We start from the raw sequence: 21186 nt of genomic DNA, 5'->3' as shown, positions 1-21186 counted from the left end.
AGTTAGTTTAGTGGGAGTGCAACGACTCTCCTCGAGACGCAAGAAAATTCGCCACGGTGCGGTTTATCCTTGTGAAACTTAATCGCGATTGTTCCGCCCCTTTTCAAGACAAGACAAGGAATATCGTTGCTTCAAGAGAATCTTCTATTTAGCGCAGGGAAGTTTCTTTACTCATTAGAAGGACTATGCGCGCCTTATGCTTGTCTGATGATACTGCTGTTCTTTTAGCCTGGTTTGAACGTATTGGAGTTAAATTTTCGAAGTAAAGGGAGAAATTGAGTCAAGAAGAGTATTTTATTATGGAAAATCATTTTGTATTGTTCGTTTTCGAACAAAGATTTCTAAGGTAACATTCTCGTACAATAAATTATTCTCTTCATAGATAGAAAGAGAGAGAGAGAGAGAGAGACTATCTTGTATGTATTCACTATTTTACATTCTCTAGTTCATTTTTAATTATTATATTTAAATACGATTTACATTACTTTATAACAGTTTTCCATCGAACTCATCTACTGCAAAAATTTAAGACCGAAAAAGAAGGAGGATTATGATGTGATCGCTGCACTAGCGAACCAGATAAACGATCGCGTATCGTTATTCTCCAGGATTCTCGATTCCTCGTACCTTTGGACAAGAATGTGAGTATGTAACGTTCTCTTGACGCGTACGTATGTAGATTCCGTGTCTGCGAAGAGCAACGATATGCTATAAGTTATTCCACGTATAGTCAACTATTCCATTCGCCATCCGGGGGCTTACTTGTTCGGATGGGTCAAGCACGCGACAGCCTCTCTCAGACGCTCGTTTTTCATCTGTCTCTGGAAGGACAGAGGGTTGACGGCGCGGGGAATTGGCGTCCCTTCCAGGAACACGTACTAAGAACATACTGGAATATCTCGTCACGTAGGTCCGGCAACTTGAAGCCAGAATTAAGGGAAACTCGCGCTCCAAAGTTCGCCCCCTTTCTTTTGCAATGGCTGACCAAAGTTGAGACTGATTCCCGATTTCACGGTTTTTGCCGTGTGACGCCCGAACAACCATCGAGACTACGATCTTCTTCAATATCCGCCAAGTTTCCTCTTGTTTCTTGCCCTCCGTCGAGTCACGACTTTCGTATTTTAGTTCTTCTCTTCTTTTCGTTTCTTCGCATTTTGTCTTCCTTTCTTCTTCCGATTTTTTCATTCCGAAGTTGGGGAGAGGTGTATTGATTAAAAAAATAGCCGCAGGTATGATTTAGTTTCGTCGATGATTGCCGAGAAACGAGAAGTTTCTATTTTCGTTGATGAAAGGAATAATGGTTATTGAAGAGAATTTTGTAATTATGTGATTATTATAAATGTAAATTGGGTAGAACACGTAGGTTGCTAATTTTTCTATAACTGGCATCAATCACACGGTACGAGTAATTTTTAATGACATACCAGTTCTTTGTAGAACTATTTGTTTTACGTTCTCTAAAAAGATTCGATTTTTTTTGTTAGAAACATTCAAAGAGGAGCAAAAATTGTTTTCATAAAGAAACGATAAAATGGCTTCAATTAAAAATTAAATTGTGGTAATTGTGTTCCGTCTGGATATTCGTATAACGAGTTGATATTTTCAATTAGATCATTTTTTAATCGACATAAAAATGGGTGTGACAAAATTTTGCATAAATCGATACGACAGATTTACGATGTTATTTGTATTTTTACGATTTTTAGCTAATTGGATATTATCCTACTCATTTCACAAAATACTATCGTTTCAATAGAACATGTGTTCGGTTCATCGATATTATTTGCAATTTCAAACGACTTTATCATCAAATAAATGCAAGTAAATGTAATTTTAAATGTCGCGAAATTTTCGATAAAAACACTGTCTTATGAATTATTATCTAACAAATAGTACTGCCATATTTGCAATTGGCCAAGTGTGCTATATATCTTCTCGTTCACCTCTTTAAACAATAATTCCGCAATTTTAATTTCAAGCCTTTACGAACTTAAATTCGTTAAGGGATTAAATCCCATTCACGGGCAAGTATTGCTTCTTCGCAACACATGTACACTGCAAAAAGGAATACAATGTTCAATCGGTCGACAAAAACGAACGCTTTGGCGATTACTCTCTTAAGCTTAAATTCTCGAAACGTTCATTCCTTTGAACCTTCTATTTTTTACGTAGAAATATTCATTTAACGGTATTCAGGATTCTTACTTTTTAAGGATCGAACGCGGAGAAGCTCGTTTAATTGCTTGCCGTGTTTATCTTTTCACGTGATACTTCTATTACTTTAATGATCGGCACATGATTTCATTATCGATCACGTATGCCATGTGAGTACTAGAGTGGTGTAATGAGCCCTTCCTTCATCCTCCCAGTCTCGTTTAGGACAGCTTCTCTCGTCCTCTGTCGAACGACCTCGGATTTCCAACTCTCCTTCCCCACCTTTGTAAACCTTCTCGACTCTCCTTTCTTCCTTCTGTTCTCTTCTCTCTTTGACCATTTCACGGCAGCTGTGTTACCAGCCTTTCGGTCCTGCACACCCTTCACCACCCTCACAATTACGTTGCGCGTGCTCTGACTAGAGAAACATACACCACAACTAACATCCCCTCCAGCAACCCACCGGAGACGGAGACGAAAGACGACCCCCCTTCTCTCTTTTCCTTGAAAAACATCGTCTCCTGCATTTATAGCCGATTCTTCTTTCCCTTCCTCGCTTTCCTCTTTGTATCCTTTTTTTAATTTCTTCTTTCACTCTCCAGCTCTGCCTGGATGTTTGCTTTTGTCGTTTTTCGAATCTCTTTTCTCTCCGTAGAGCTTGACCTTTACTCGCGATTCTTCTTTTGCATTTGTTGCTTTCTGTCCTCTCTCTGCGAGTACAGTACTTCTTCCGGAATTCCGACCTCTTCCGCGCACATTGTTGTGTTACACTTTTGTGTTCCACTAGTTTATTCCAGTTATTAATTCCATACCCTTGCTGTACATCTAACTTTGTTCATTTCGCTCATTTTCTCCGGAATATTTTCTTTTTCATTTTTATTTTTTGACGTTCGAGGCGTAGGAGTTCCTTCTTATGTTTTCAAGACCAACTTCTTCCGTAATCCCATTTCTTCCTCGTACATCTCTTTCGTGTAATCTTTTTCCCTTCAATATTTCGTCTACTTGCTTTTTCTTTTCTTAATTTCTTTCAGAATCTTCCTTGTCTTCTTCTGCTCTGATTCCACTTTTTCAATGAAATTGTTCTTTTTCCCTTGTCGTTACCATTTTCCTTATTGAAACTTTTTGTACTGTTATTAAATTGCATATTTCCGCCATGTTCCTTCGTTTTTATCTGTTTTCAATCTTTTGCCGTTGTGCCGTTTTCAATTGCATTATTACGTGCTATGTCAAACATTGCATCTTTATCGGTCGCATATTTTATCGAGTGAAACTAATTAAAATTGAGGATTTACGTCATATTTATCTTTTTCTATTTTACTATATGTAGTAATCGTAAAGAAGACAAATCGCTCTGATGCGACCAGTTTAATAGTTACTGTTCTTAGAATAGTAATTATTCTCGTTACGTCGTTACCTTGGATCGTGCTGAATTTCCATTTGGTAAAAACCCTTTGAGATCGAGTAGAGAATCAATAATCTCTAAAGTAGCTAATTGTTGTGAATGAGCTCGATAAGTGGTTCAGTGACGATTTGAATTGAATCTTGGAATTTTGACATAGCAACTCGAATGAAAATTTCGAATTTGACTTCTGACCGATGAAACCGAAGTTTGCTAAAGCTTAGCTTATATGCTAAAACTGGAAACTTTACCTTTGAGGAAAGCATGAATCGGTATTAATTCGAGAGCACCGCGATGTTTATCAAATATAAACCGACCAACATTATCGCGTATAATAACGCTGCCGCTGCATTTACGATGTTTACGAAATATTAACATTTGGAAATTTTATTTCGATATGTACAACGATATGATACGATAGGTATAATGCTCCATTTTCTTGGTTAACGTATTGGATTACATGTATAACGTGTAATTCAATAACATAAGAGTATAATGTTAGCACATACATAGCACCTGTGAATATATTTCCTTCTTTCTCATCATTTCTACCTTCTCCGAAATAACGAAGTCAATGTGTAACATTACAAGGTTCTTCAAGCTTATCACAATTAATTCATTTATACGCTTCTCGTTTAATAATTGGCACGGCTTGAACTCTTATACATAAAAGCAGAGGAGAACACAGTGTTCCAGACTTCACGGAACTTTTGTAATCACTTTAAGTGCAGTCGCGTACGACTTGATGAGAATTCGAGCGAATGAAATGAACACGAAAATTCGTGACAGAATGCTGATGCTTCCGCTCGAAAATCGCATCGCTTAGGAAATTGATACTGATTCGTTTCTTCGATTCCATGAAAACTAGTAAAAGATTGGCGGTCATTGCGAATAATTGGATAAGCTAACTTTTGAATTAATTTCATAGTCTTAGATAATTTAAAGATTATAGGTTAATAAAAGCCAGTGATTGGCCAGTTTTATCTTTAATATCTATTTTTACTATTTAGATCGCCACGTTAAAATTCTCTATGCTACGAAACGGAATTTGTTTTAAATTATCTTGGCAACCGCAACTAGACTTCGAAACAATGGCAAAACTAATAACCGTGCAATTACAAGAAGTTTTAACGTATTGTCAAATATTTAATGCATGCGTTTTCATGAAACTTTCGAGAGAATAAAACTTTCATCTATTTGCCTATTTCAAATCATTTTCTAGCGTTTACGCAATTTTTGAACAACTTCAGAAGTAATTTCTATTTTGTCGTAGAGCTCGTACCATATCGTTGCATCAATTTTCATATAAATTTCGTCATATGTATATTTTCCTAATATGCGTCAGATAATTGAAATTTGGGAATACAGTAGCGAGACGTATTTATGAATAATTATAAACAATTAATAATATTCAAAATTCCACAGAAAATCTGCAATTGCAGCTCGCAAAATTTTGTCAGTTTTGTAAAAGGAAATGTCAATACATGTAATGAATCGAACTCTAAAATAGCGTATTCTTGTTACCCGCGTTGCTGGCATATTTAGAGCTGGAATTTGATCGAGAATTCGTACAAAATGTATAACGCAGTCTATTTCCATTTGTACACTCAACCTCTTAGGTACGGTTGAATTTTGTGCGGGGCTGTTTCTCTGTACGGGAGTTTGACGCGAATTACGCGTAAACGATATACAGCACTGCAATGTATGACAAATGATAATGCTATTCTCTACGCAAGCACATTGGAATGAAGCTTTTTATAATTAAATTACAATTTTTCTTAAACATATGACGCATATACTTTAACTTTAATAATTTACTTTAATAATTAATAATACAATTGAGTGTGATATATTTTAAAGCACAGTATGTCATATAGACCACATCACAACTTTCACACTGATAGGGCGACAATGATTTTCAAATTGCTCTTCGTTCTCTAATTTGAAGCGACATTTTGAGGTTGAAGATTCTACAAAATTATAAGGGTATGTTACGGATCGGTATGTTAAAAAGAGCATAATAATGGTATTTTTATTTTAACGGAAAGCAACAATTGATATCTGACGCTGGCGTATCAAAAACAAGGACTATATATTCTGTCTATATAACACTGTTATAGAACGTTGCGAGGGCAAGAAAAACGTGAAGCAAGACAAATAAAAAAGATCATTTAGTTCAAACGGTGAATGAGTCAGTAGAATGAGCCACTATAGTGGCGTGTCGTAATATAAGATGACATCCGCGAAAGCCAGTATAGTGGCGCATCGTACCTAAGTGATTAATTAGAGTAACTAGGTCTCTGTAGAGAATGTGAGCAGGAGCGAGGGAGGGGGAGAGAGAAACGAAGTTTGTTTTGCACTCGGACATCAGGCCAATACCGTATCAGTGTCAGGATCGTTCGTTTTAACGCATTTGTAGGATATAAGCTATGTAAGCACACTGTTTAATATTAACGCTGGTTACGCGTACATCATATCGCGGATATTTACGTCGGACCATGCGCACACACTACGCTTTCAGCACGAAGGGGTTTAATATTTATAATGCACCAGCGACTTGCCCTGGCAAGAAGTGTAAATGTTTTGTCAGTGACTTCTAAAACTAACTTTTAGCGCGATATACGAGATCCGGAAAGGTGGAAGGTATTTTTGTCAATAACTAACGAACCGAAAGGATGTGGTTATTTATTAGGTTTGGGATGAAATCATTGTAAATAGGAAAGATTAAAATACTGCCTACAATAGCTAAAATAGCTAAAGATAAACCAAACTAAAAGGTGATGCTATTCTCGAGCGGAGATTTTAATTTTATACCTGTGTCAAGAAATTTCCAATGCTCAATTATAGCTTGCGGAACAATTTTGTACATTTACACAGATTCACGGTACAGAGCTCGCAAATTACAAACAAGCGTTTTCTTGAATTCACCGATAAGATGCGTTAAGAAAGAATTTTATTATGTTCGCTTGCGATTCATGGCTGCACCACCATGAAATGGTTCTCCCCCAGTTCCCATTACCGAGAAAATTTATCCTGGGCATGTATAAAGTTAGCGGGGCCGATTTGCCATCAGTCAACGAGCGGCAAACAGGGAGAAAAGTGTGATCTGTCAGCGGACAAATGGCGACCGTCGACCGCCCATTTCCATTGGCGTACTTTCCCATACAATTTCACTTCTTTCCACTCACCTTATTCGATTTCACTACCAAATGCGAGAAAATATACGTTTACCGCGATGGTCGTCGAGCACATATCCTTCTCCAGCCTCCGATCCATCCCCACCTTCCTATCCTATCCCATTCCATTCCTCGTGGCTCGTGGTATGTTTTTCCGGGACTACGAAGAGAGAAGAGGCTCGAAGAATGAAACACGAATCAAAGTTTGCCGAAGGAAGGCGGACTGAAACAGCGAAAGGAAAGAGTAGAAAAGAGAAGAGCGAATAGGGTAAACGACAGAGAGGGATAGAAAAGTGCGAAAGAGAAAAAAGCCGCGGGCTTTTGAGTCTCGATGGCACACCATAATGTATATATCATTCCGATGATCCGATCGGTGAGTTACGGAGTTTCGAAGTACAAGAGTGGATTTACGGTAGTGCGTGGAAGTTAGCCGCTGATCCGGCTCCAAGTAGCGGAATTCACTCTTGCACTTTCGAACACCATAATTCACAAACCGGTGGAATATTCGGGATTTCAGAGCGTTATGGAATAATTTACAGTATTCCGTTCAAACTTTATTTTCTTTCTTCTTTTTTTTTTTTTATCTCGTTTTCATCTCATCCGAACGACACGACGCGACGACGTTAAAAGCGTGGTATTTTTTCGTTGACTTTTTGCGAAACTCTTTCGTTTCGATCCGACTGGGAGATGATTCGATCAGCTTTTCGGTTTGTTTAGTGCCGTAGTATATGCTCTGCCATGTCGATGCGACGGGAAGATTGTCACGTCGTAATTTGTGAACCACGGGTAATAGATGAGAGATTGTTCCGATAGAAATGGAAATATGCGCAAAGTTTCGTTATCAACGAAAAAATATTTTAGAACTATCGTCGAATGTTTCATAATTGCATATTTATTTGTTACATTTTGATCAATCATTTGAGGCTATATAAAATTCGAGAATGAAACATTTCGAAGCACCTCACACAGTAAATTAATTACCTATGAAATCTATGAAAAACGTACGATTCAAATAATTGTAACTTATCAACTTCCTTTAGAAAAAAGGGGGAAAGATCGTACTACGTAACGCGCATCGCAATCTGCGATGAAATTTGATCCAGCAGCGAACGAGGTCTGGAAACACGCGATATCAGCAGTCGGTGATCTGATATCGGTCTTTCGAAACAAATTTAAATCAATCAATCAAGCATACCCATCGCAAGAGCGAGGTTCCTCAGAATCCCGGCGTTAAATTTCAAGCGTGCAAATGGTAAACATTTTCCGGAGTTGGCGGTGCTCGTAAAACCGATCGACCTCGTTACAAATCATCCCTCTCTCCTTGCTGGGACACGAGTCTCCGAGGATCGAACGGGATGGATAAACGCGCAAACACTCTTCTCCCGCTGTATTTGCTCCTCTACCATCACCCCTGTAACTCCATCTCTCTTTGCTTTCTCATCCTTCTACTTTCTTTCTCTTTTTTCCCCTCCTCTTGTTACCCGTTTTTTTGCAGCCGAGGCGTTAAACCGGCTGACTATTAAAACCGCACCGGTTGCCAGTTTCAGGCGAGCAGCCATATTTCGGTGTCGGAAAGTCGAAAAGGAATTCATGGCTACTGCTGGCCAGCCAGGACACTGTGAATTAAAGCACGCCCCGGCAAATGGACGAGTGGAAGAAGCGCGTCGTCGATGTTTTCTCGTTTCTCATAAAAAAAAAAAGAATGTCCGTTCCAACGGGCCACGAGCACTTAGCGAATGATTTTTAAATTGAATCATGTTTTTTCGCCAGGCCGTGCAGCATCCACTCTGTCTCTGTCTAGTGTTCGGGGCTGCCTCCTTTTTTTCTCTGTTCGTTTCATCAGATTCGCGAAAAAGGGTACCGGAAAACCCCGAAGAAAAGAGGAGGAAGAACGCGTTGACAAGTGAGAACGGAAGAGTGAAACAACTCTTCCGGCGGTTTTCTTCGACGAAGCAAGAAACAGCGACCGGTTTTTCGCTAGCCAGCAATTACTCTCGATTGTTTGGCCTGGCTGTCTTTGTTTCGGTGTAAATACCGCGATGGATGTACGTTTTGGCTTTTTCCTCGAGCAGTCTTCTCTCGTTCGCGAAGCTTGTGTTTCTTTACGGCGAACGTGTACGTTTTGTCCAACACTTTTATGAAAGGGAAACTGTTTCTTTTATCGGGCTAATATCGAATTTTTCTACGAATTTTCCTGTTGTCCTAATAGCTAATGGTAATTTAGGTTATCTTTATGGATTCGCTTTATTGGTTTGTTTTAAGATTAATGGAACCAAGTTTAAATAAAATTTGAAAAATTATACTCGTAACGCTGGAACGAACAATAATAATATATATATAATGTATAATATATAAGATGGAGTTCCTTTTTTTTTAAACAGAGACGAAGATTTCTTCGAATGATTTTTTTAAATTTTAAGACAAATACAATTTGCTAACAAAGAAGAATAATTAAAAATAATTGTGGATATATGTCATGGAACAAATTTCGGAAAATTATTTTTAAAATAAACTACAAGGAAATAAAGCTTTTCTCCTCCAAATCAGAACCGAGAAGATTTAACTTTTAAAATGGTTAATTCTTTTCTTTGAACTTTAAGGTATTTAATTTACCGATAAAGAAAAGTTGAAATAATGCACGTATATTATCACATCTATTTTGCTTAATATAACTTACAAATGTAACGATTATGTTCGTATCGTTTTTAAATGGATTAAACTCGCTGTACTTTTTGTCAGTTCGAAGAAAACTCGATTTCTGATGCATAAGATTCTCGAGAAATTTGACGCTGGTAAGTTTCACCGGCACTTGGTTTGTCAGACCGCAATTTAGATTAAAAGGAATAATTACAACAGCTATTTTGGACGAAACTTCGCGTTCTCGTAAATCTGCTCACTCAATTCTCAACCGCGAATTTTAGCAAGAACTTCTGCACACCGATAATGAAAGCAAATTAAGACACCTCGCTTGCCATTACGCCGGCAAAAAACGAAATAATTGAACTACAAGAATGAAAAAGCAAGTTATTCACTGAGCAAAATATGAGATTTTTGAAATAATCAAAATGCTACCAAGAGACAAATGATTCCTTTTTAACGAATAAAGGGTTAAATCAATTCCAAATTATTCTACGACTATATTATTGAAATAATATTAAGATTATCTTAATTTAGATCAGTATGATATGCATTGAATAGTTCAAATTACAAATATATATAGTGTACTCATTATTGAAATTTATTAATAAAAGTTCCATAAGTTTGTAATCATAAAAAGATCAATAGAACTACGAAAACATCAGTCTCTTTTGAACAAGACTAAATTGATTGATGTTAATGATCGATGGATAATCGGAGAGGATTGTGTACGGGTGAAGTTTAAGCGAGCCATAAGCGGTGGCTGGTTAAATCGAGGGCAATCTTATTTCCATCGTAGTCGAGAATAGTTCTGGTTGTACGTACGTCGATTTAGTGTCTTCGACGGGAAGTTTCCAGATGCTTTTAGTGGCCTTGGTTCGCGTGCATACCTACTTCCGGCCTGCTGGCTTACGGGTCTCTTCCTATGCCAGTTAAGCGGATGTCTTGGAGGTTGGAGGACTTGACAGCTTGCGGGCTAAGTGGTTGTAATACCTTTAACCAGAATTTGTCCGAACTTCTGCGTGAGCATACAATCAGAAATCTTGCGCCTTTCTTTATGAAGATGAAGAATGCCAAAGAATCGGTCAATAAATTTCAAAGTAACGATTATTATTACGATTTCTTCTTATTATCCCACCTGTATATGGATCTTCAACGTATTACATATTGCAATTAACATGAAAACTATACTACGAATGAAATGTTAAGTTTGTTAAAGAAAAGTATTTCCACGGTGCTAAATGATTGTAATAAGTACTTAAACAAAGTGTAATCCTACTTACCGCATAGCTTGGAAAACTCGTCTCGAGTTGCATAGTAGCTTACTTTGAAATACTGGTACTTTGAAATTTTCTGTCCGACCACGTCGAGTTTACGAAGTAAATTGAAACTAATTACGCTTGTCAGCATTGACGTTTACTTTGACTACTTGAAATCTAATGAGACTCGCGGAATGTTTATTCTGTTTATCACATCGGGAGAAAGAGTACATCTATTTTGGAATTTTTTTGCGTTTGATTAATTTTATTATGGAAAGTTTGCGATTTCTCGTGAATGAAATTTGAATTATTTCAGATTCAGGAAAACTTTTCACTGCAAACATATCTATTCATAAATAAATCGTTTCAATATTCTAAAAATCAATTAAAAGGGTATTTAATTAATCGGATATTTAAAATGGAAATTATATTAATTAACATTAAAATATATTAATTACATTAAAATTGCATTGGAAACAAATTTTTATAATATGGATATTTCAAACTTTTATAAACTGGATATTTCATTTCATCTAAATATTCCTGGAATTATTTTATTCTATAAAAAGCTAATGTTCCGTGCACTCTTATCATAACCTATAAATTTATAAACCAGCACAAGAAAATAGAGAAAATATGCCAGAAGAATAAATTTAGAAAAAGAATAAACTAAAAATTTCGCATCAAATAAGCTGAAATTTAGTGATTTTATTGATTTTATCCGGTTTTTCATTCGGTTGCATGATTAAGCACGATAATTAAGTCGTAGCTTAAATATGGCGATTTTTTTCTCTACGTGTATCAAATAAAAGTGACGAATAAATGAAATATAGAATTATTTTGAATATTTATAAGTTATTAAGAAATCGTTCATGGTGTTCGAATGAGTTATGCCCTTTCGCAAACAAAGGGAATTATTGCGTAAATAGGCGGCGAACTAATCAATCGAAGATCGTGATGTTTGCAGAGAAGATTTCTTCGGTGCAATAAAACCTTAAAAGTTCGATAAAAACCTTAAAAGTTTAAGTGCACACAGAAACTCTATTTCCATTTTGTATTTTATATCAAATTTTTGTTGTCTTTTGCAATTCGAGAATAATTCCTATTACGGTTTTGAGACAAAAGAATCTATTTCCTCAAAATTTTATTTTATTCTATCGTATTTTTCATCTTTTTGTTCTGCTCCACGATGTTTTAGTTGAACGTAACGCTTTATAACTTCTTGCAAATTTCTTCTGGTTCGTGTTAATATATAACTGAAATTTATGGACTGTAATACTTTTGAAAATACCTTTACGAATATCTCCATAAATTTCTGAAAAGCTTCGACACAGGAAAATGAGAGGGACGGTGAATGTTCCAGTGGAAACCAATGATCTAACTTAAGTATCTGTTAAATCGTAAGAACAAGCGGTCGTTCCATATATTTTGACGGTGTGCTTGAATATGCTCCAAGTTCGCGCACAGACGAGGATGTACAGATGAAGTTGGAGGAAGTTAACTGGTTCTCTTCTCGGCTTTTCCTCTTCCTCGTGCTTTACTGCAACTGTGCAAGTCCCAGACGTGTTTACGCAAATGCGGTGAAGTGTTGCTTCCTCGGAAACTCGATTTATTCGATGAGAGAATAAAGGAATGAGCGTGGACACCATGAGAAGTAAAACGGAGAAGTTACTTTCATTAATTATTTCACAGATTGACTTTCGTATACAGATCGTATTTCGTTACATTGTAAAATTTGAGACAAAAGAAATCAATGTTTTTGATATTTTAATTGAGTATATTATATATACATGTTGAAATCTGCCAAATTGCAGAATTCCAGTCATATAATATTTCTTTACTCGAGACATCAATGCAATTGATGCAAATCGAGATAATGCAATCAATCAGAACATACTCGAGAAAGAAACAGGATAAACAACAAGAAGGAAAAACAGGTTTTTCTAAGCTATTTAACAGTGCACATGAACACATTGGACAAAACAGCAATATAGTCGGAACATACATTACGAAAATGGACATCAATGACTAGAATAAATTGCACTTGTGTGTTTAACAGGAAAACATATCAGCGAGAAAATGAAAGTCCCAATCGAATTTTTATTATTAGGTAGCATTTTTATTCAGATCCTCTTAGCGTTATTTCGAACATAATATCTTAAGAAACAATATTCTAATTCACGAAAGCTTTATACATCTCGTTTTAAAGATATGCTTGAAGTGACGAGAGTACACGGTGAATATCATCGAAAGGAAAATCGAGCAAGGCAATTCATTCGACAATTTCAGTTGGAATCGGTGAGCTGTATGACAATTAAACGGGCCATGGGGCACGTCATGGCAGAAGGTTATTCGCCAGAGGGTCAGACAGCTTGCGGGTTAAGTGGTCGTATTACGTTCAAGTCTGGAACATGGTGAAACTTACCACATATAGCGACGAAGAGGGACGATTTAGCTGTCTTTAAGAGGATGTTGGGATCGTGAAGCTATTCTAAAGTTTGTTGTAATGCTAGTTATAGCGCGACGTAATGCCGCAGCTAATTTCTTTTTGGAAACCTTTACAAAATGAAATAGGAATTTAATTTAGCATGGTAAACGTTTGATGTTGTAAATTAAAAATATTTGACGATAATATGATGGTTACAGCATTATGTAATTTCAGTGTATGGAATGTTAAGGAGAAGTGTTTAGCAAGTTGAAGGAAAATAACATACATTGCATGAAGACAAAATTCAAATACCACCGTTATACTTAGTCCTACTAAAAGGACAAAATTTCGATTGCCAGTTCAATTTTATACATATCCGCTGTCATGGTATGTATTTGCGTATTTCACGAAGCTCGAGCGGAAGAAACATGCACGAGAAGATGAAGGGGGTCGATCCTGACGCGAACTATAGGCTCAGACAGCCGGTCAAAGAAAGAGGAGAAGAAGATCGCGGAAAAAGGAAACCGAGGGAAGAGATGGAAAAGGAGGCGAACTGGCGGAGAAAGAAGAAGAGACGGTGGCAATACAGAGAACCAGAGCCAGACTGGATGGCGCTGATCTCGTCGCCCGCGTGGTAAACAAAGCTGTAACTCTCCTCCCGTGGCAAGGAATCAATGCGCGCTAGCGAGCTCTCCGAGGTACAAGTACACACTTAGTTTTGTTGTAACGTGCATGTTGATGCACTCCAGTGAAACGCTGTCACACAATAGTACCATGTAACTGTTCTTTTTCTTCTTTTCTTAATCGATTGATCGATCGCTGTATAGTTTTTTAAACAACTTGGTATCCTTCGTGATTTTTGGGATTTGATAGAGGCAGAATGCGCGATAGTAGAAGCAATCTATACTCGTTATTACTAACTTACGATAAGCTCTTAATGACTTTCTCTGCGGACGTCATCAGATTTCCCGGAAAGCCAAGTAACCGAAACGAAAGCAATGATTCACTGCAGGGATTTTATAGCACGATATTAATGATTCGTGGAAAGTTTGGTGAATGCTTAGCATTTCGTGAATCGTCTGCCGCGAATCTCTTCTCAGACATCTATCTTACTTGCCGCATAAAGCAACTGTTGACTCTTTTGATAGATGAAGAAAGACGAAACGAGCCATGGAAAGTCGATTGTTGATAGTTTTTGTAGTTTTTCTTGGAATTAATGGTAGAATATGTTCACAATTTATATTTTAATGGAATGTTTAATAGAAAAGTATGATATCTCGTACTCTTTTGATAAGAGGGTCCTTTCACGAATATTGCACAATTGACATTCTCCACGAACGAATGTAAATATTGCGAATTGATGGAATAACGAGAAAAGAGAAAAATAAGTGAAAGAAAAACAGAGAAACAAAAGTATCGACGAATCAATCGGTGATACGATAAAAATCTAAGACAGTAAATATAATCCTACTGTAGTTTTCGATACCCGCTTTACATTTCATTCCGAGACAGAAGAGTAACATTCAGTTTAACAAGTCGGCCGAGTCCCTTCGGCATTTTGTGGCCGTTTGAACGATGATGACGAGGTGAAAACCACCAAGGGAGAACCTGTGGAACACTTGGCAGCGTACACTGAGGTCAATCGCTCGTGACGAAGGTTTTACAAGGGTGGGAACGAGGGTCGGGGGCGATACTATTTCAGCGACCATGGTTAGCAAGCCCTCAAAGGTGGTTAAGTCGAGCCGAAGGTTGCGTTTAGTGGCACTTCTATGATACGTTACAGACACGGGGTTTGTTGTCTGATCTGGGTCGGACGATTCTCATTCTTTTTAAATAGATCTTTTTAAACTTCTATTTTAAAATATATTCGTTTCTCCATGTGCTTCTTATTTGTGACGCTTGAGAATTAACTATATATGATATATTTTATCTAATATTGATAACGCTTTTCCTTCAAGTTAAGTACAACACTACAACTCCTTGCAAGGTAAAATAATTAATCTCAAGTACTTTACCTCTCCGAATCCCTGACTCAGTCACTCGCTATAAAAATTTACGTCATTTTTTTATTCCACATACGCAATCACATTCATCTTCTAATCAAAATATCACAAACCGATCTCCCATTTATCGATGAACGCCTACCCTTATCCCCTTTCGGTATCATTCTTCACTCGAAGAATTCTCATTTTCCAGTCACGCGAGGACACCAAAACGCGGTTGCGCGCTTTCGTCCTATCTCGCGAGCGACCGAATCGAGATGCTTGGCATCGATCAGAACGCCGTTCCCACTGTTCCTCAGGAAGACTAATGTCCGTTGTTCGTCTACGTCTGGACGAAAGTGCCGGGCAGATTTTTCGGCGCACTGGAGAGTGGAATCCTTTCGACGCCGGTCGTCTCGACGCGGGTCGTTGCGGCAGAGACATAACCGCTGTTACGCTGACAGTCGGCCCGGATAAATCGAGGTGAAAATTCCACCACGGAATACGAAAAACGGGGGTGAAACGCAGAACTGTCACGAGTCAGTGCCGACGTTGTCGCTGGTTATGGTCGCCAAGACTTATGACTATGGCAATGGAGTTGCATTCTCCCCAGTCGCGACAGCGAATGTTGCGTGGCTTATCGATTGTGAGGAGAAGTCGCTCAGTCATAGTTGTTTCTTCTCAAAACAATGGGTTTCTGAGTCGTACTATCGATGGTACAAATTTGACATTTAGAGAACGTTCTAAAAGTTTCATTTAGAGTCACATATTGTTAAAATCGTAGTTGCAAGCAATCAGGAGAAGTTTTTGTACCACTGAACTTGATGAGTCGTGATTTAGTAGTTTAACATCCACTGTTATCTATTGAAAGGCGGATTTTAAATGAAACGGATCTTTTTCCTCCTTGCTTCTCATTTTCTTTCTTCCCTTTCATTACAGCGCCACGAGAGCTTGTACACTAAGCAAGGTGTAGGAAATACATTGCTATACGAAGGAAAGCAAAGAGATCTTATTGTTGAAAATATAAACCAAAAAGGGTACCTTTGTGATGTATAAAGCATAAAGAGCATATTACTGTAAAAAGAGAGACACAGCGAAAGACCATTTCCATCGTTTCGCGTTAAGATAGACAAGACGAATCGAAGAAGGATTAGATAGACAGGACGAAAATTACACGAAATTAAACGCGGATTAAACTTTCTCCCATCTATGCGTTCTTCCCGTTTTCTTTCATTCATCCTTTTATTCCTGATCGTAAACATCGGTCACTTAAAGAGGAATCGAAACTCATCGCAAGAATGTCGCGGAGTAACAACGTAGTGACCTATTTTCTGCTGCAAGGTGTGACTGTATCGACTGAATGCATCGGAAGTAAACAGCGTCGTATACTTACACGGGCGAAAGGCGCCTTCTTATTTCTCCAGGGACGATTGTCGGACATTTCGTTGCTCCAAGAGAAGTTTCTTTTCTTCATCAGATCGTTCTCTCTCGTATCGGTCATTACTTCCTTTTGTATCGATTAAGCCGCGAATCGGTCTTCGTGATTAGAATTCAATCAGTTTTTCATGATTGCTGAACTAGTCTCATTGAATTCTGCTGAAATTTTGAAAATGTAACACTTGCCACGTGCTTCTTCTCTTTGTTCTTTTCTTTGTAAATTAACTTCACGACAAGTTTGCGAAGTTGAATTTATGATGTCTAATTGTAAGTAGTTTTGAGTTGAAAAGACCATGGGTTTGCGATTGAAATGTGATACCTTCCTTCTGCGGAAAATGAACTTTGCAAGTTAATTTAACTTTTTAATTTATAAATGAACTTTGGAAAATGTACATTCCACGGTACAAATATTTTCAAGTCGGAAGTATGTGTAATTTTAAAAGTAATCTAAATAAAAATCTATTTGGAAGACATATAAATGGTACATCATTTGCAAACGTAGTATTTGTAAAATACAACTTTTGCTACGTACGTTTGATTTTCGATAGAAAAGGGTTTGAGTAGATTCTAAGTGGTTAGTGAAAAATAGGAATTAGTAAGCGATAATTGAATTGATGCATCTGAATAAAAGACAGCGGCTGGAAAATTCCTTGTCGTTGATAAAAATTCGTCTATGTTGAATGATATATTCAATTGCACTGACTTCTTAGAAAAACGCGTTAAGGAGAGAGCAAGAAGAAGATCGGGTGATTGCAGGTTTCTAGATGGTGAAACCATCGCAGGTCACCCATCTTCTTATGAAATCCCATGTTTGCTTTCCGCTTTTCTCTTCTTCTAATTGTCTCTTCTTGCGTCTTACTGGCATTACTCTTTGATTTGCTTCAGCCTCTCTAAGATATAAGATACACATTATAATAAAATTACGATTCCCGGCATAAGTCTTCGAAATGTGACAAATAAAAATGACTGATAAACTATTTATCGGTTTTCAAATTATTAATACGATGAAGAGAGATTTTTCGAACAATTCGGTGGTGCATAAACAATACCTTAATTATCCGTGACTACGCGAACTCTGATATCTCGATAAATGAGCCCCGTGACGTTAGCGACGTTCCGATAGGAAACTGCAATTTTATGATAATCGATACGGGGCCGTAAATCGTGTTTATAGCATAACGGGATTGCCGTTTCATTTTCAGGTGGCCTGGATGCTTTTCGACAAGAGCGCTATCCTGACAGTACAAAGTCACGTTATTACCAGGAACCCCAGGATATCCGTGACACATGATAAGCATAGGACCTGGTTCCTACATATCAAAGATGTACGGGAGGACGACAAGGGAAAGTACATGTGCCAGATTAATACAGCGACCGCGAAAACACAATATGGCTATCTGCACGTCGTAGGTGAGTCTCTTTCAAATATTATTATTTTACTAGTAAAATCGTTCATAGTGGAAAATTTACAAATGAAAGAACAATACTTAGAGACATTTTTATTCACATATACTACTAAGTGAGCTTCATTATTCCCTTATAAATAAATGATTGCATATGTAAGTAATCATATTATAATATGATATAATTATCATATTGCTTTACACGTCTATTCAATATGTATACCAATTGTGTTTTAAAATTTTATAACAATTCATTAGTGTCAGCTCTTTTTTATTACACTGAATGTGTTTAAATTTGTTAACATGTTCATCGCGGAGGTATTTAAATGATTTCTAATTTTTACATTCCATATTGCTTTCAAAATTGTTTTCAATTTCTTTCACCTGATTCTTCTCAGAAAATAGCTAAAATACATGTCGAATGGTTGTTCTTCCTGTTTTTCTTTGCCTTGGAAAAAAGTGTTCTGTCTAAGAAAAAAGCGATATATGAATTATAATTTCAAGAAAAATTGTATCTTTTGTACATATTCAACAGAAATGAATCCGACATCCGTATAATCGTTTAAATTTCTATGCTGTCGAATCTTCTAAAACCTCACACGGGCGTCGGTCGCTTGTAAGTAAATAAAACAAGATGGTCCCTTCTATTGACGTGTTAAACAATAATGCGCTTTGCCTTTGTACAATCCAGTTCCCACGAAAATAACAAGCGCATTTCATTCGATGCGAATTCGTTTACGTTACGTTCGATACGTTTACAAATAGAAACATACATTTCTCGGAATCTGTTCAGTAACTCATCATCTCATTTCCGATCATTTCGTACTGCAATTTTTATACAAAGCATTATAATTATTTTGCTCTTGTTTCGCAGTTTGATTAACAATTACACCTCCACTATGTATGCCATTTTAATTATGTAAACACAGTCCCGAACAAAATAATAGCACATGTGTGCTATCTTTAATTTTTTGCAGGCCATATAGAGTTTCTGAATGTAACACATAACGTCATAACTATTACGACGCAGAGAGTGGTGGTAGAGAAGTTCGTTCTTGCGAACATTCCCTATGTGCAGAGGAAATGCTTAAATTCTTGAGGCGAAATGATAGCACATTTACCAAATTTATACATATATTCACACAAAAAGAAAAGTTGTGCAGTAATTAACAGAAAATTAATAATGGGTTTTATTATTAGTATGTTATTTATTATAATATTAACCTTTAGTTTCTATTACATCCGATTTTGTAAAGATTTTAATAGCTTTCTTTAATTATTAAATATTCCATTCCTATATATTGCTACTTCCATTCTTATATATTGCTAGTTCTCCCTAAGAATTTTCGATAATATCCAAATCAGGGAACGTGCAGGATGCATAGTAAAATCGATGTATTTTTGTTTCAAAAAATTGTTCTTGATTCTACAATTTTAGCTCGGTGAATGAAATCATTATCATATTCAAAAATAAATTTTCCTATCGTAATTCGTTGTACGTGTTCGTTAATTTCTTGTCGCATTAAATTTATATACTTCTGACTATTCATTTTTCCTTCAAGAAATCATACATCGGTTTTGCCTTTATATTCGATTCTGTTCCAGATCATCATACGATTCCTATTCATTTGTCGTCGTTTGTTTATAATTTCTGCTTGTCTTAAGTCATGATAATAAAATGAAAATCCATCTGAAGTACTCATATTAAATTTGTTTTCATCGATAAATAAAATACGTTTCCATTTCTTGTTCAAATAAATACGTTTTCTTGAAACTGTTAACCGTTTCTCTTCGTGTTGCTTCGTTAGAGGTGGTTTTTGTTTCATTTTTAGTCGTTGAATAAATTTACGTTTCTCAAGAACACGGTGAAAACTTGGGACGTTTACCGTGATGCCTGCTTTTTGAGCAATATCGCACGATGTTAATGTTGAGTTTGAGGCAACACGAATAGTGGCCCGTTTTTCGCGCTCTGATAATGCTTACAGTCTTCCACAACTTTTTCCTACCCATAATTTACAGGATCTTTTTACAATATTTGAAATTTCAGAAACAGATTCTAATCTTTTAGTTCAACAATTTTTGCAATTTCGGTTTTAATAAATTTTTTCTCGTAACCCATGTCGACGTTTAACTCTAAGACTCGATACATGTTATTGATTGCTTAGCAATTCACAAACTACTGAAGGATATTAGCATAATGCTCGAGTGTGCTATCATTTCATCTTTAGAATTTGCGTTTTTCTGCTGCTTATTCAGAAAGCCAGCAAGGACAATCTTATTTACTAACAGATTACTTCTATCTGCATCGTAATAGTTATGACGTCATGTGTTATTATTAAATTATTAAAAAATTAATTATTAAAAAATTCTAAATGATCTTCGAGAAATTAGAATTAAGATTAAATTATTATTTTGCCCGGCATTGTATATATGAAATTTACACGGTTTCATGGTAACCCCACAACGCGAAAGATACGTTACACATTATACGAATTCTGTGTTATATGGTGATCTACTCTATGCTTACCTCAATCAAGATACAGTTCTACAACAAACTAAATTATACAACACTTATATTTTAAGTTAATTTTAAGATAAAAAGGATTAATAAAATTTGGTTGATTTAGTAAAAACCGTTAAGTGCTTAGGAACTGTTAGAAATAGCACGCTGAAGCTTTAAACACGTTCGGTTGAGTAAGCTAGTATATCCGTCAGCTTGTTTGCGGTGAGAACTAGGTACTCTGTCATATCGGATGCTTTTGGTAACGTAATTCTGTCAGTGATTAGCAAGTAAAAAGGCGGTTAACTTATAGCCGTTGTATGTTACGTGTCACTTTCTTTAGTAAGTTAAGCTCCAGATTTAGTTTAAAGCTAATTTAGCTTTTTAGATTAAACTAACATTTATGTCCTTTACCAATTTTCACACTAATAATTGCAATCGTAATAGTAACGTACAGATCTGTGATCTCTTTCTTATTTTCCTTTCTTATATTTTCTAAAATAATTAGAAGAAAAAAGAAGAAGAGCGAAGAGAAAGATATTTTCCTCTTTTTAAAAACACGAGCAAAACATCGTTTTGTATAACAACGTCCCTGGACCATGCCTCTATCATCGAATAAAATATTTAAAAAAACCCGCTTGCGTTTCAACGATTGGTGAGACTCTCGGAAAGCAAGTCGTTGGACGCAATAGAATTCCGGGTCAAAGGAGAAAGTATCCCGGCCTGTTGAAAGGACAGGGCAACAATAATTTAATCAGCAGAGGGCATCCGTGAGAGTGGCTGAGTGTGTCAGAGAGAGTCAGTCTTCGTT

At 36.7% G+C, this 21186-nt stretch overlaps 1 protein-coding gene across 8 annotated transcripts in view; it reads left to right on the top strand.

Moving 5' to 3' along the window:
* The window catches only part of LOC117161302 (lachesin), a 303026-nt gene that overhangs the window by 151554 nt on the left and 130286 nt on the right, over positions 1–21186 (top strand). For all 8 annotated transcript variants that reach the window (XR_013058629.1, XR_013058630.1, XM_076619269.1 and 5 more), the window contains one exon: positions 17675–17882. Coding sequence is in view for 6 of the 8 variants with exons in the window: in XM_076619269.1 (XP_076475384.1) it covers positions 17675–17882 (208 nt within the window). In the remaining 2 variants the exon portion in view is untranslated. The remainder of the gene's footprint in view (positions 1–17674; positions 17883–21186) is intronic.

The sequence above is a fragment of the Bombus vancouverensis genome, chromosome 6 (assembly GCF_051014615.1).
Source record: "Bombus vancouverensis nearcticus chromosome 6, iyBomVanc1_principal, whole genome shotgun sequence".
Classification (NCBI taxonomy): Eukaryota; Metazoa; Arthropoda; class Insecta; order Hymenoptera; family Apidae; genus Bombus; species Bombus vancouverensis.
This window is presented reverse-complemented; position numbering and strand designations above follow the sequence as displayed.